Consider the following 17,610-nt stretch of genomic DNA (forward strand, 5'->3'; position numbering starts at 1 on the left):
CTATATGCGTCGTTTTCTGAGAAAACTGGGCATAATGCATGTGCGTAAAGTGTCGTCCCAGATTAGCCTGTGCAGTTCGCACAGGCTAATCAGGGACGACACTTTCCGCCTAAATTGAGTTTTTGCTAAGAAGAGACTTCATTCCAACGAAAAATGTCATAAAAGCGGAAAGTGTCGTCCCTGATTAGCCTGTGCGGACTGCACAGGCTAATCTGGGACGACACTTTGCGCACAAGCATTATGCCCAGTTTTCTCAGAACAAGGCTCATGTAAATATGAGGTATTATTGTTTCAAAAACAACATTGATTAAAAAAGAACGATGGCATTTCCACATACACAAAATCAGCTGCTTTAACACGCAGTGGCAGAGTCTCAAAATATTGACGTATGGGTTACACTTATGGGTAACTAACTATATAAATATGAGGTATTATTGTTTCACAAACATCATTGATTAGCGAAGAACGATGGCATTTCCGTATACACAAAATCAGCTGCTTTAATGCGCCGTGACAGAGTCTCCAAATATTGACGAATGGGTTACTCTAATGGGTTACTATATAAATATGAGGTTTTATCGTTTCACAAACAACATTGATTAACGAAGAATGATGACATTTTCACGTACACAAAATCAGCTGCTTTAACGCGCAACGTGTTCGTATATTATTATATCCATTCTTTGTTGAAAAAACATTGAAAAGTACACTCAATAATATTCACCCACCTATAGCTGGCTGATGCATTGTTTAATCAAATATATCGTCAACATGATTCTGATTTACGGACTGATTTTACTTGTAAACATGATATTGCGTGACGTTCCTAGTTGCGTGCACATAATAGTGTTGTTGTTCGTGTTCCTATGGACGCACTGTCGCAATGTACACAGCCATAGCAATGTTTTGTCATCAATGCGGCGGTCTTGTTGTTACAGAATGTGTCGTCATGTTTCACACTTTATGTGCACTAAACATTATTTCCCATCGCTTTGTTTTCGGTGCAACTCTGCATGCTCGTCGATATGATACTATGAATTCAATGATATATATATATCAGCATTAAAAATATGACCAAATTATAAAACCTGTTGCAAAATGTATGCTTAAAATAGCACATACATTGTGCTGTGGTTTTATCATGTGTGGAAAACCCGATGCCTCCCAACTGCCATTGAAATATACATTACACCAGTTCGTGGTTTTTAGCAAAACAATTCAAATTAAATTAACTAACTAAATGCGTGCAGACTTCTGTTTTTTTTTTAATACTGACATAACTATGATACTAAAACCATCATGACCGGCAATGGTTTCTGCTGTATGTTGTTGATGTTAAATATGACACATTAAACCAGTGTATATATTTCGGAATTTCCACCCTTACAAATACCGATAATGAAAGCATCTCCTGAATCCAAAATAAGCTTGATTGGACAACATGATCCGATAAAATTTATGACCATGTCATATAGATCGTTATCTGATTTTCTGCCCGTTACGTTTTAAGAGACGCTCAGGGAATTCAGACGGTTTTATACTGATTATTTACGAATCAAACAGCAATACATTAACTACGAGGTTTGTGATTACTTTGGTGATCGCAATTTTGCGGAGTATAGAATGTATAACATACTTTAACACTAGTAAGGTAATGTGCACATATTAAGTATCTATGCGATAATAATGGTTTATCATATGAATGCATCTATACCTTTATGTATTTCAGTTTAAATATGGGATCTTAAGAAACATAATAGCTCTTTAAAATATTACGTCCATTCAAATAGTGTTTTTTAATTGGTTATGTCAAGATAAATTATCTAAGTTATAAATTGCTATTTTTTTTTGTTAACATGGTTTCAAGTCACGGTATTTGCAGAAATTGTAAGTAATTAAGAGTAAAATAGTATCAAACATGCATAATAATTCACCTCTAGTCCTGGTAAGCTGTAAATTGTAGCATTATGTAAACAAAGTCCACCCACAAAAGTAAGCTGTATGTGTTGTATAATACTATTTTATCTTGCTATAAATAGCAGCGTTAAGTGAGTTCGGTTTGTAGTGGTATTTATGGATTAAAAGCCGGTCAGCCCTACAATTGATAGGGGAAACGGGGTTTAATTAACATGCGTGACATGTCTGTCGTTCATATCAGCCTGTGCCGGTAAACACAGACTAATCCATGCACCATTTTCCGCCTAAACTTGATTTTTTGCTAAAGAAGAGACTTCCTCCAAAGCAATATATATACAGTCAAAACTGAGAACAGCGGTCAGTCGAAGGGAAATGACCAAAATGACCGTTGTCCACAGGTGACCGTTGTTTTCGGATCACAATTTTTAGATGGTTGGTCCGTTGGTAGTATTGCTACGTCGTTACCCCACCCAGTCGTTTGCATACAGTGTAGAAAAGGCTCATTGCCAATAACTCAATAGCATAATAACATAATTAACATACATGGAATAATACAGAATAATATCACAAAGATGTATATTATATTTATTACCCAATCATTACTGACTTTTGATAAGACTATGAAACTCATCGCAATAAGGCCACGAAGCTTGTCGCTTTAAGTCCGTTGATCTCCGGCCAATCGCCGAAAATTCTGGTGGATGTTGGCTCGCATGGTTAAGCAGACGGTCAGCTAATCAGCGCGAATAGGCTCGAAACGATCATGGTACACACAATTGGGCTCCATTGGTCATTGTCGGCTCGGGTACTACTTAAATGTACTCGGGGTACTCTTAAGTATTCTTTATTTAGATTGTTTCCGAGTTTTTTATTCCCGCCAAAAATTCGATGTAGTAAAACGCGCTACGGAATACGGAACACGATTCTCTTTGAACAAAATCTACCTCAACATGCTTTTTGAGTAGGAGATTCGATAATGTAAAGGCCATGTTACATAATATTGACATGCGTACAAACATAATTGATTTCAAAATAAAAAGCCGACAACGACCAATTTAGCGTTAGAATTCCCGGGTACGTTTCAGTATATTTTTCGTACCCGGGGTTAATTTAAGTACCCAGTAACCGAATCGAAAATAACCAATCGATCCACAGTTTGATATGCTTTCCCTATTGTCGCGTGGTTATTTACGATGTCAGTGTTCAAACATATGTTACAAAGAAACAAAACAAAACACAAACAACGTTAACCAATTATACCCACGCGCTACGTAATTGTATCCGCATGCTCTTCATTAAATGAAAAAATAATCTATAGCTCTTGCTATTAATTGACGAAGGGAACTAGTTCTGGTCCCCGATTGACGGGATTGTTTCTTGCGGTGTTGTTATTACCAATACTCATGTGAATCGCGAACTGGATGAATAGGCCATTAACTGATCGGTCACAAGTCGATACGGGTTATGTAAAACTGCATAAGTGATTGGATTTTAGTAGAGTGATCGGTAAAATAGAAGTTTTATTATATTATTATTTTGGCTTACAAACAAGGGCAAATGGAAACATCACACAAAAACGCGTATAATTTTTTAAACGACTGTTGGGTAATGACAAAAATACACAGTTCAATTTATTACATTAAAACTATTTTATTTATTTTCAGCAGATATCACCGCGGTACAACCGTCGACTCTCCTTATACAACAGTACTGATATGATCAGATATTGTGCGGATTAGCACCTGACGATAAAGAAAACCATGGATTAACAGCTATACATTGTATATTGCTGCATCACGTGATTACTTATTAAACGTTTGACGTTACTGATCTTGTACGATGTTGAAAAAGAGCCGCCATTCGGTGTTTGGATAAACAGACAAATATATGGATGTTTTGGATATTTCGGGAAATACTAAGTCTTTTGATTTCATACTTTCGGACGTAACGCATTTTCGGATATCCTTATAAAGCACTTCTTGCATACAGTACAGAAGATCTTCAAAACTAATCAGCTGTCACGTGATGGGTTCCACGGATGAGGAGCTTCACCCGATGTTCCAGGACATGCTCCGACGGACGGACGGTTGGCGGCCGGGTGAGAACGTCTCCAGCCTTGACTACGACTTTATGACGCGACATCCGGCTATGTCCGTTGTCTTTCTCGCCTTGACTACCCTGGCAGCGTTCGTAGGCAATATCGGCAACTTCCTCGTAAGTCCTCAATTTAATTATTGTAACATTTAACCGGAGGTCTTGTTCCGAGCATAGCATCTTGCCTTCATCAAAACTGCGTGAAATCATTTATTGCTTTTTATTTTAAAGTCATTTTTATCCCTAATTTCATGTTAGACTTTAAGCCTTACATATGAAACGATTGTCAAATTTGCACACATGTTATTGAATTAAAAAAATGAATACCATAGATGTATTTTCTGATCTGCAAATATAATTTTCGTCGTTTGAGTTTACGAATTAGAAGAAAATTATTTTCCCATAATGCAATCTAATGAACGCTTGGTCGCACTGAAAGTGCGCACGAGGAAATTGAGTGCGTTTGGTGGTTTTTCGTCATTCAGCTTTGGACAGTCGAACTGTAAAGACAAAGTTAAAGTTTATGTTTATTTTTGATGAAAAACAAAATAAATTTGTTTTGTTTATGGGAGCATATTGTTGATATATCAGAAGCAAATGAAGTGGTATTAAAGGAATGATTCTTCCGAACAGGCTAATCATTGACGACACTTTCTGCTTAAAGTAATTTTTTCATTTAAAGGGCTTCTCTTTTTACCGAAAATCGAGTGTAGGCGGAAAGTGTAGCCTGTACAGGCTAATATGAAGTAAAAAAAACGAACTAAATAACGCGGTTGTGAAATTTCTGCGATGTATGAAACTTGTTTGCATGTGTTTATTTTGTGTTAGTTTAACAGGTTAAGAGGTCCATCCTAAAAAATCCGTTCGGCATATATAAGATACTTTTAGATGCTTACGTCGTAAACGAGCATTTACTGTGAGACCCACATCAACATAAATGTCAGCAAACTCATGGTCATCAAGTTCACTGGAATCGACCTTTTTAGCCTTAGATGTAACACAAGTTGTTAGTTGGGTTGTGATGGATAGTTCGAGATAGCTCCAGAATGGCAGACATGTTTGCTGGTTTTTGCATGACAATTAGCAAGCTGTTTATGGGATTAAATGTATTGAGCTAAAATAAGTGTAATTCTTTTGCACCAAAGAAACCAGAGTCTAATGTAACAATTATATCGATCGTGACTGTAAATGATCTGTTTAGACAGTTTCTGGACAATTCATTCTGAAATATTAATATTGGAAAACACAGCACTTAATTATTTGTAGTATCCGAAATTAAGGATTAAACGCGGCGCTCGTATTATAACACACAATAGGGACGCGTATATATAGGATCTGGCACGAGTTGTCATATCATACCATATTTTATTAAACGAGTTCAGGAATTTTGTTAGGCGAGCTTACTAACGAATTTCATGGACGAGTTTAATAAAATATGGTATGATATGACAACGAGTGTCAGATCTTTTTATCACATGCTTTTAAATGAGCAAATAAAATAAATATTTACGCAAACATAATGATAAATCTCGAATATTGTTTACACTTTCTGACGTCATTTGGAATGCCTCGGCTTTTACAAAGCAAAAAAACAAAATGCGATTGGTCAATAAACGAAAACTAAGCCAATGAAAACGCTTTAAAATGTTGTATTACACACGTGTAATAAAAAAAATGTAATGGTTGTATTACAGTGGAAACAGGGTATAGCATGTGATAAAAGGGAAACATTTATGCATTTGCAAGAAGTGTCATCCCATTTTACATTGCTTAGACTGCATGCGGTAATCATGGGACTCGTGACGACTCTTTTTCGGCATTGATTAATTTGTAGAAGATAAAATAATTTATTAACGCAGCTGTTGATTTTGATTATACCGCTTTTCGTTCATTCGAATGACTTGTATGAATGAGATTTCGCATTACATTTCATAGGCATCTATAGTCCAATATACATGTCGCCGCGGACACGTTTGGTTGAATTATTGAATGGTGCGTGATTAATTGTGCAACTTTTACATCTAAAAAGATTACTGTGTAGTATTTACCCAACGTGCACATTGCAGAACACCGACATCCATATGGATTTTGAAACTTTCATGTGACAATGTGCCTACAAAGACTACCAATGATTTGTTTATAAATTAAAATGAAAATACTGTTTGCTTTCCGATGGTTTATAGAGAAATATCAGTGAATTAAAACTGATAGTTCACTGTTTAAGTGCAAATTTTTATTGAAAAATATCGATAAATTTAATTGTTACTGTTAAATGACGTCATTATTCCAGCGAAATTCTTAAGCTAAACTCTTTAACACTGTAAATAAACGGTGAAAAAAGGCATTAAATAAAAATAATTTTTTGTTGGATTCGGTGGAATATCGATTTTAATACATTGGTTATTATAGATGCAAAATATGATTCTATCTATTTTGCTGCGCCACTCGTGAAAATATTATTTTCTATGATCACTCGTGAATTAAAATTGATATTCCACCGAATAAAAAAATATTTATAATAAATACAAAAGCAAGCAATATTTAATAGCATTGCAACGGCTGCTAAACTAGTAAAGTGTCTGTTACCAAAATGTTTTCATCCGTGTTCTTTTGTTTGTACCAACATGAACGAAAACATATCAATGATGAATGAATGTTCATCACATCTTAGTCTAAAGAGGGGTTACTATAGCTCATTGGGTCATTGTTAACCTGAAATGGCTTGAAGTCACCCGGGGGTGACTAGTAGCCGATTCATGTCATCCTGGGGTGACTTCAAGCCGATTCTAGTCACCCGGTCGGCTTGAAGCCACCCCAGGGTGATATGAATTGGCTTGAAGTCACCCTAGGGTGAAAAGAATCGGCGTCTTTAATAAGTCACCCCGGGTGACTTCAAGCCATTTCAGGTCGACAATGACCCAATGCGCTACAATGATTGGGTCATTGTCGACCTGAAATGGCTTGAAGTCACCCGGGGGTGACTAGAACCCAATTCATGTCACCCTGGGGTGACTTTAAGCCGATTCTAGTCACCCGGTCGGCTTGAATTCACCCCAGGGTGACATGAATCGGCTTGAAGTCACCCTAGGGTGACAAGAATCGGCTTCTAGTCACACCCGGGCGACTTCAAGCCATTTCAGGTTGACAATGACCCAATGAGCACTATAAGACACGTTTTGATTAAGACGTGAAGTGTGAACTAAGCGGCATTCTAAATCGACCTAAAGGTACAACCTTACCCGGTTACGTACGATAGGTTTGATTAAGAAGGCCATGAATTAAAACTAAGCTCATTCAAAAAAGGTTAAATAGATTTCAATTCTACGTTTTTTTGGCAAAGGTATTTTGTCGGGCTTACATTTGTTACAGAAATAAAACATTTTACGATTACCTTCCAAAAGTAATGACTTATTTGTCAGTTGTCTTTATCAAATCGATCTTTTGCGCTTCCGTATGACTTTTTTCTGTTAAAAAGCTTTATACAAAATTTTAGATCTCTTATATTCGTTTTAAACTACGGTGATACAAAATGGGAGGTGAGGTCGTCTTTAAGTTTATTGTACACAAACGAACACACAATTCGTGAAAAAATTGTGATGTTTTAAGTTTTTAAGAAGTTAGTATAGAAGGCTGAATGCACGCTCATTGTTTATCTTTAAAAAAAGCCCAATGGAGGTGCTGCTATGGCACGTTTTTGGCTAAGATTACCTATTGTTGTCAAACTGCGTAGTCGCTGTGACGTTATGGGCATGGCGTCCGTCTAGCGACCGGGAGGTCACGGGTTCGATCCCCACTGTGATAGCGTTCTTTATATCTCCCTCAAAGACAGCAAGTACTGGTCCCAGGAAACGGACTCGAGAGCGTTTCTGAGGCTTTGGATGCAATCGAGCTAAAATAAATAGGTTTTAACTAAACTGCGTAGTAACGTCGAGATTATTTCAAAAGTAAAAGACTTGATATGATATTTGAAAGATAAGCTGCTGATGAATAAGTGTTATACTTATGGCGGTGATTTTATTGGAAACACATCTACATGTTTGTTTTACAGCTGCGTATTTTTCCGTTGTTATTACTACAATCTAAAAGTGTTGTCTTCGCTAGTTTGTTGACCTTTAATCCACGAATTATTCCGACGAGTATTAGCACTATCAATATTTGTTTAGTATAGTTGAGACTAATTCCCCTGAGAGCACGCATATTCATGATTGAATTCTCCCGTTTGACCCTTTTATGATTATTCTCAAATTACCGTAAGTTTATATTTATTATCAGTATTATGACAAATATGTAAACCAACTCTCGTATTTTATCTCTTACCAATGATTGGGTAAAAAGATAAATCAATAAATACTGATGGGTCCTTGTTCTGTGATTCAACGTAGTTGATTTACTGAATTATGTTTTCACTCAATTCTTGAATTATGCAACGCAGCACAACTGATTATGTCAAATGTAGATTACAATAATATTTCACGATGCAGGATAAACGCATGAGATTGATGCAATCTATTAAAATCTTATCAAGAAGAATATATTTCTTGTCTGTGTTATGTATGTGGTCGGCTATGTATTGCGGCCTTAACGATCTTAATAGAAATGATATTTTTCCTCATTTTTCATCTGTACAGATCCGCATTTCGTGTATTCTGTAACCGTTGAGAAAAGAAAAGATTTCGGAGATGGTCCTTAGTTTCTTTTGATATACATTTCTGCAGAAATTATACTTTTTTAAATTTTTGAGTTGGTTCCAACTTTTACAAAAGGTCTAGCAGCCATTGATTGGTAATTATGGCTGCTAATGAAGCAATAGAATGGGCAAATAAATAAAGGATGGTTGTTTCTTTTCTTAACCGTGAAATATTTTTCTCAGTAAAGTTAAATAATAAATATTGTCTCTTATGCTTGCTTAAAAAAAATGTAGAAATCAAGGGAAGCAACATTGTTCGTAACATACAAGGCATGTATTAAACAATAAAAAAAGTCCCTTACTGTTAAAATCATCATTTCTGATTGATTTAATCGATCAAGAAATAAGTGACTTTGTTTACCGACCTAACGAGATGATTCGAATAGAGCCTGTATGGTTTAAAATAATAATTACTACAGATGTACATTATTAAGTTTCAGAACATGAGCAATATAAATTGTATCGCGTGCCTTTATCCAAGGTGCAGGATCATCGGGGTTGACAGGTGTTTTCACACGGGCTGGACATAATGAAAGCACATTAAGAACTTAATAAAAAGGGGGGTTTCATGTATGGGCGTAAAGCGTCGTCCCAGATTAGCAGTCCGCACAGGCTAATCAGGGACTACACGTTCGCCTTATCTTGATTTTTGCTAAGAAGAGACTTTCTTTTAACGAACAATATCATAAAACATACATTTAACCCCTTTCTCACATAGCATGGCTGTGCGAAATATGTTAGCTATTGGCCTCTTCGTTCTATATCTTTAAACTCAAGTACTTCCTGGCTTTGGAGATGTTTTAATGAAAGGAGTCAGCCATACATCCGAGGTGGAGCCAATGACATACATATCCACAAAAGAGGTGGTTCTTGAGGAAGGCCATTGATTGTCTGAAATAGATTTATTCGTGGAGGAGATATTAAACCTAACTTTCCAATCATGTAAGCATTTTCCATATATCCTCCGTCCGACCTGTGAATGCAGTCTGAGCCTTGTATTCAATACATTACCCAGGGGAACAACACTGGTATAAAATGGTTAAGTGTGTTTTATTAGACGCTACGTTATGAGTTTTTTACCCATACATCAACTAAGGTTTTATTGTATTAGCAATCTCATCAAACATAATAAAATCGCATTAAAATCAAATAATTATTTAATAATTAGAATAAGTGTCCTGATATTTTCAATTTGGAATAATCTTGATGACTGAGAAATGTATCTTTTAAGTCAGCAGAACATTGTGAGGCTTCCAATTTTCTCACATAAGGGTTGGTTATTGGGCCATGCATAGTTGAGATTGACCGTATTGTCATAAGAGATGTTCAGTATCAATTGGAAGTGAATCGGTGTAGAAATGAAGAAGTTAATGTAAAATAACATAAAACAACAGATGTTTTTGTCAGAAACAAAATGCCCCCTCCTGCGCCGCTTTGATTTATTGTTATTTTTGTATCATTTGGCAGGTTAATTACTTCCCTCCCTTTAAAGCTTATTACTTCCCTTGGATTTTTTTTTTTTATCTTTGACCTTGAAGGATGATATTTACCTTGACCTTTCACCACTCAAAATGTGCAGCTCCATGAGATACACCTGCATGCCAAATATCAAGTTGCTATCTTAAATATTGCAAAAGTTATGGCCAATGCACCATACCGGGGGCATAAAAATGAGTGAAAATCTCTGCCCCGGCCCCACCCCAACCCCCATAACTTTTGACCAAGGGGTCAGATCAAAATTCCAAATAGTGCAGGGTCGCACATATTCTCATAGCTACAATGTGTGTAAGTTTCAAGATTCTAGTGCTTATAGTGTAGGAGGAGATAGTGGCCAGGACGGACGGACGGCGGAGATAACCACAATATCACCACGCTTTTCAAAAAACGTGGGGATACTACGATACACGCAAAGTATAATAAAATATTCGTGTATTGTTCAAACTACTGTTACTTAACTAAGAATGTATGCTACGAAAGATTACCACACTACAATAACTAGAAATGGCGCGGAAGAGGCCGACGCGTATCCCCACGCCGCATGTTTGACCCAGGGGCGCCCCAGGGTTGGTAATGTGTGTAAGTTTCAAGGTTCTAGTGCTTATAGTGTAGGAGGAGATAGTGGCCAGGACGGACTGACAGACGGACGGACGGACAGACAGCGGAGATAACCACAATATCTCCACGCTTTTCAAAAAACGTGGGAATAATAATTATATCAATCACAATTTTGCATTCGTTCTGAAGGGCATCATTCTACAACAAATGACATTGTTAGAGTTGATCGTTACACGCATTTATGTTTTTTTTTAAATATTTATGAATTTGTTGTTGAGTGATGGGAAACAGAGGGGATAATCACATGATTATAAAGATGGCGACGTCCATGACGAGGCAGGTATTTTTCGCCGCTTTATACCCTTTATTACTTGTTTTAGTTTTTCGAATTCCGCTAACTTTCCAGCCATTTAAGAAAGCAAGTTAATGGCGTTTATTTCATCGAAATATTCGCTTTATATCTCGACTTTACTCGCTCCGAAATTTCTTAGCGGGATGACCTAATTAGGGCTCCACTGAGAAAATTTGCGGGGAGTAAAGACGAGATATAAAGCGAATTTAAGTACGTAATAAACTCCTTTATAATCACCTTTTTTACTAACAAAGCTGGAAAGTGATCGTCATTTAAAAAATAAACAAAAGTAATAAAGGGTATAAAACGGCGAAAAATAACTGTCTCGGCATGGACGTCACCATCTTGACTATCACGTGATTATCCCCTCTGGGAAATCTTCATTAATTAATTAATTAATTAATTAATTAATTAATTAATTAATTAATTAATTAATTAATTAATTAATTAATTAATTAATTAATTAATTAATTAATTAATTAATTCATTCATTCATTCATTCATTCATTCATTCTTTTTTTATTTATTCATTGCATTTCCATCCATCCACCCGTTCGTTCGTACGATCGTAAGTCCGTTACTTTGTCCGTTTATTAAATACATGTAATTAATAATTCAGTAATTAATAAATAAATCAATAAATATGAATTAATTCATTCATAACTTTAATGTCCAAAATCTATTGAGTGGCTTGCAGGCATAACGTACAAATATTCGAACCCGAAATGTGATGTACCTAATGCCTGATACAAGAATAATCCCAAACGCGCAAACTTGCAACATCTGCACTCTGCGCTTTTCAAAACCATATGGCCATTCACTCCTAGATTCCAGAGAAGATAGAGGAAACTTATCCCAGCACTGATGTCTTCTGAGAGATTTGTGAACCTTGTTATTTTAGGTGATTATTTTGTAATTAAGATAATAAGGTCCGTGCTTTCTTAGATGTATTTACAATCAAAGAGATGCAGAAAACTTTTTTTTTAAAGTACAATCATTAATCATCGAACAAATTGAACTTAAGCACAGCGACAAGTCAAGACAAATTGTCAAAATAGCCGTTGTTTATTGGTGATCGCTGTTATACGGTGACCACTTTTTGAAATAGGAAACTAAACATCTAAGTATGAATCAATAACATATTGTTTAGAAAGTAGAGATGTTAAAAAGTTATAAGTATTTATTTTTTTGATAATTTTGTTTAAAATGTATACAATTCGTGTATACCACTGTTTAAAAATACAAATAATTATTTATATTAATATGTGTGACCGTTTCATTCAGAACTTTAATACAATATTTTGATAGCTTTGTTGTTGTTTGTATGAAATGTTAACCAGGACAACCACGTAGCAACACTCAATCACACATTTGCAATAATATTTTTTTTTCAAGAAACAACTCACGCGCAAAAAATGTTGAGCACTTGTACTTTTTTTATATTAATGCGCATCCTTAGCTGTAAATCTGGCTTACGCATTGTGCAGGCCAAAGTGGAAATAAGTTCCATCTTTTCTTTAAATCGTCTTCACTAATCAATAGTTGTGACATGTCAATATACGTATACTGTCTAAAATGCTCTATTCTGGGAATGACTGTCGGTATTTTCGTACGTAGACTTCTCGTTTGTGCTAAATATGTAGAGAACACTGTGACCTACAACCCCACAAAAGTGCGAAATGGTAACTAATGATGAAAGGAAGTCGCCTATCGATTTTGAGGCTAACTTATCTAGGATTGCGCAGGCTAATCTGGGACGACACTTCACGCACATGCATTAAACCCCTTTTTCGCAGAGCACGGCTTTAATATATTCTTGCCAGTCGTGGCAAACCATTGGATACATTCAGTCTAACCGACCATCATCTAATGTAATCAACAAGAAATTAATATTCTTAAATACTTTCTGTAAATAAATAATTGTTCCTTGAGACCCTTTCAATATTGAAAGAGAAATTAATAATATAAGAGAAGTCATGTAATAGAGTTGCTTTTTTATGACACTTCTATAAAACTGTTGCAGTACTCTTATGTTTATGTCCGTCAAAGTCTACATGTTTCGCATGATTATGCAGAAATCCATTATACATACCATTGTTGTTTGAAGGCCTCATTGAAAATAAGATTACCATTGTTAAACTGTTATCATGACTTTGTATCAATGTGTTGTCTTAATGAGTTACCTTCAGAAAATAAAGAGATTATTATTATTATTATTATTATTATTATTATTATTATTATTATTATTATTATTATTATTATTATTATTATTATGTGCCTCACGACAGCGTCTTCATCTAGTTTCGTTGTACAGTTTCCGTTATTTAACTATTTAGATGTTTCTCACTCCCGCTTTCAACGGTGTTGACCCACGGGAATAACGCTTGTTAATAATTAAATTATAATGTCGTTCCACGTCGCGATCATGTTGTCAAACATACCATGGCTCTGTGTCAATAACTGTAAAATTGAATGACCCTGTAACAAATACCATGGGAAGAGACGTATATAGATTGTGTCAATAAATCATTTTTAGATCATGTTCATGAATAACGCCTTATTAAAGTGTATTGTTATATTATATATATGTTTTCTTTTTTCAACGTATGATAGTGTTTCTCGTGCATTTACACAATTTTAATCAGCCGATCTACCATCTATCTAATAATTGCGTTTGTAAAAAATATTGAATTTTCCAGCTCGGTTTCTTAACGGATCTAATAGAATGAGAGACCAGTAACATATCAGTTCAAGGCAATTTAATTAACAAATCTGCAATTCAATAATACATGGTGTGTGTGCAAATTTGGCATTGAACCCATTAACAAAGATAGTTAACGTAAATTTTGAAAGATATATTGGAAATATTTGTGCATTAATACATTCTAGACCAGTATAGGCTAATCACTCAATGGATTTTCCTTTGAATTACTATGTAAAGTACAAAAGCCTAGTAGTACATCTCAAAAAATAAAAAGAAAATTGTTCCATTTCGTATAAAAGCGAACAAAGGCGTTTTTGTGCAAATAAACACGCAATAACGCAAACAAACGCATTATAACGCTAATAAACGCGTAATAACGCTAAAAAGCGTTTTAACGCCAAATCGAATGGCGTAAAAAAGCTCAAATAGGCGTAGACAGCAACATCTCATTGGTTGCAATAATAACATTAACAAAATTGCCATTCACACAACTATTTGTGATTTCATTACAAATGTTTGTCCGGACTCGAAACATTCATCAGAACTTTATGTGGTTATAAACTAAACTAACGATATGCGCCGATTTAAATTGGCTTTAGTATCAAACTTTTCACGAAACAATTAAAGTGTCTTATTGAAATTGCTTCCATATATTTTTCTATTGGGATAACAATATTGTTTTCGGGAAATATCAATTCCTTTAAGTCTGATAAATATTTAATTAAAACATGTTATTTTATCACCCTTTTATATTAAAGTTACACAAGGTTCCGTGGAATAGGACTCTGTTGGGGTTTAAATGACAAGATTTATTAGAGAATAAAAACTTATATAAGAAGAATTCCATTTTAATAAAAAAAATTGAAAAAGAACGATTTACAGCAATTAATCTTAACCTGTTATTATTATTGGTTGAGTTCAGCAAAAACACCAAAAAACGAAAAAACAATGAAAATAAACCCACCAAAACAAAAAAGGACTATACAACAATTATGTGTTCCGCCCCTTTTATTGTAAAGGCGGGTATTTTTCGGTCTAGCAAGTTGTCGGGTTTGCGAATTCCTAACCGCCGATAAGTACATTGTGTACGTACAATCCACTTGGTAAATTTTGAAAACATAGTGTAATGTTAATTTGCCCAGGCCTCTTAATTTTCATCAGTTTTCTACATTTCACAAAATGAAATTTGGACATCTTGATTTTTCCGTATTGTTTGTGGTTTGTTAACATATCTTTGAAGGAGGTCACCAAATGTGTTTTATTATTGATGTCGAAACTCAAATGTCTACTGTGGTATATATGTAATATTTTCGCATATTCCTTAACCCATTTATACCTAGCATCTAGAAATAAGGCATTGGCAAACAGCGTAGACCCAGATGAGACGCCGCATGATGCGGCGTCTCATCAGGGTCTGCGCTGTTTGCTTACAGGCATTTCTGTTAGAAATATTCTAAATATAGAAATAAGTATACTAGACATCTCTAATTTTGGAAATAAATTGATCCAATTAAGAAGGATGGGAGAGTTCACTAGGCATAAATGGGTTAAATACAATTCCATTGAACTTTTCTATAATCTGCTTTATCTCTCACCAAGACAAAATACAAAGGCCTAAACGCGTAACCTTTTCCAAAACATATTGCCTTGTTTATTTGCCCTTATATTACATTACACTGTTAACTGAACTGGAATAACACAGAAAAAAGGAAAACATTTCTAGCCAACATTCTGTTTATTTTCATTAAATCAATGCAAACTGTCTTATCTTGTAAGAATCATATTCAATACTACTACAGTATATTTGATCTTTATAATCGGAAATATTAGTGATATCCTCAGTTTTTTAACTATTGGAGACAACAAAATCTTAATACAATCAGCGTTAGTAATAAACATGTTTATAATTCAAACAAGGTAGGAGAACGTTTACGAGTTGTGAATACAAGCCTTTCTCTGTGAAAATGGGGTTTAAGAATTTTGCGTAAAGTGTCGTACCAGATTAGCATGTGCAGTCCGAACAGGTTAGTCAGGGACGACACTTTCCGCCTTAACTGGTAGAATAGTCTTCATTTAAACGAAACATGAATCAAAGCGAAAGTGTCGTCCCTGATTAGTCTGTGCGGACTGCACAGGCTTATATGAGACGAAATTTTGTGCACATGTATAAAACCATTTTTCAAAGAGCGCGGTCCATTGGGTTTCACAGGCATGTATATTGGCAGGAACCCACTAGCCAATGGTCCCTTAAATTGTGGTGAGACTTTAGATTTTGGAAAAATTCGTTTGACCTCTGTAAAGATATAATTGAAAAAAGAAAACATTCATGCGACAATTGACACAATTTTGGCAATATTCTTAAATAAGCGGATACGTTGATCTTAAGTTTGTCTGGAATGAACTGAATGCACAATGTTATGTAATATATTCAATATTCCAGGTGATTGGAGCCATACTGAGTTATCGTCCTTTACTAAGGAACAAGGGGAACATGTTCGTCATCAATCTTGCAGTGGCCGACATCTGCATCACCACGATCGTCAGTCCCATGAACATGGTTGGTAAGTGTGACGGAGAGGGTACAGACGTGTGGGCTTGGTAACGCTGAGTTGCTGGGTTACCGAACGGAAAAATGTGTCGTGTTCTGAGAAAACTGGGCATAATGCATGTGCGTAAAGTGTCGCCCCAGATAAGCCTGTGCAGTCCGCACATGCTAATCAGGGAAGACACTTTCCGCTTTTATGGTATTTTTAGTTTCAAGGAAGTCCCTCCTTACCGAAAATCAAGTTAAGGCGGAAAGTGTCGTCCCTGATTAGTCTGTGCGGACTGCACAGGCTAATCTGGGATGACACTTTACGCACATGCATAAAGCCCAGTTTTCTCATAACAAGACACATATGATAGGCGTGACGAGCTGAGTACGAAATGCGGCGTTAGTTACGTTATGATCGATGAGAAATAATACCCAACCTTATTAATAAAAATCCTATAATTATTCACACAGATGTTTGTTTGAGAAAGTAATCAAAGCGTTTTAAATCATTAATGACTTCTGTAGAAACGTCTACCTGTTAAAATCATTAGTGCTAAGGGATTTTAGGTTGTTGATTTATATTCTTCGAAACAAATAAGATTATATATCTTATACAAAATCAACATGAGCTGCATGTCTTCCATACGAGTCCATTCTAATTCAATCTGTTGATATATTGTTTTCCATTTGCACACATAATAATCAGTGTGCTAATGGTCCGATGTTTCTATATTTGCGAAAGTGTTTGGTTACTGAAATCGATCACATGTTGTTGAACCTCTCTTCGAGTCGAGTCTCTTATAAACGAATAATTCTTCCTTCCAGTATTTCAATAAGCACTTAAACTTCCTTACCACAACTTCGACCAAAAATCATGAACAGGGTGCAGTCAACGGGGTTTTCAGGGGCTTACACACGGGCTGGACAGAATGTTAACGCACCGTTAAGAACTTTATTTTAGCAAATATCTCAAGTTATTGAAATACATTTTCAAAAATCTTTAGTACATAAAAGAGGATTTTTCTTTCAATTTGTGTCGATATCTTAAGGTATAAGAATACATCTTAGAAACGTCTGAAATTGGTGACAAAATTTCACCTTGCCTGATGCATAGCCGTATACATGAATGCAGTAAAAAATAAAAATTTGGAACAATAACACATGCTTAGTAGATGCAGTAATTCTGGTGTATTTCACATTGCCATAAGTAGCATAAAAATCTGTCTGTTAGGCAATAGTTGAAATTCTTTAGATTAAAAAAAATGTTA

At 35.4% G+C, this 17,610-nt stretch overlaps 1 protein-coding gene across 7 annotated transcripts in view; it reads left to right on the top strand.

Moving 5' to 3' along the window:
* LOC127844324 (melatonin receptor type 1B-B-like) overlaps positions 1-17,610 on the top strand; it is a 118,404-nt gene that overhangs the window by 28,604 nt on the left and 72,190 nt on the right. For 4 of the 7 annotated variants that reach the window (XM_052374428.1, XM_052374429.1, XM_052374430.1 and 1 more), the window contains 2 exons: positions 3,582-4,131; positions 16,250-16,370. In XM_052374428.1, the coding sequence (XP_052230388.1) occupies positions 3,943-4,131; positions 16,250-16,370 (310 nt within the window). In that variant the 5' untranslated portion in view covers positions 3,582-3,942. Of the gene's footprint in view, positions 1-3,344; positions 3,424-3,581; positions 4,132-16,249; positions 16,371-17,610 lie in introns of those variants that run through there. The other 3 variants (XM_052374432.1, XM_052374431.1, XM_052374433.1) reach the window with 2 other exon arrangements.

This window comes from Dreissena polymorpha, chromosome 9, assembly GCF_020536995.1.
Source record: "Dreissena polymorpha isolate Duluth1 chromosome 9, UMN_Dpol_1.0, whole genome shotgun sequence".
Taxonomy (NCBI): Eukaryota; Metazoa; Mollusca; class Bivalvia; order Myida; family Dreissenidae; genus Dreissena; species Dreissena polymorpha.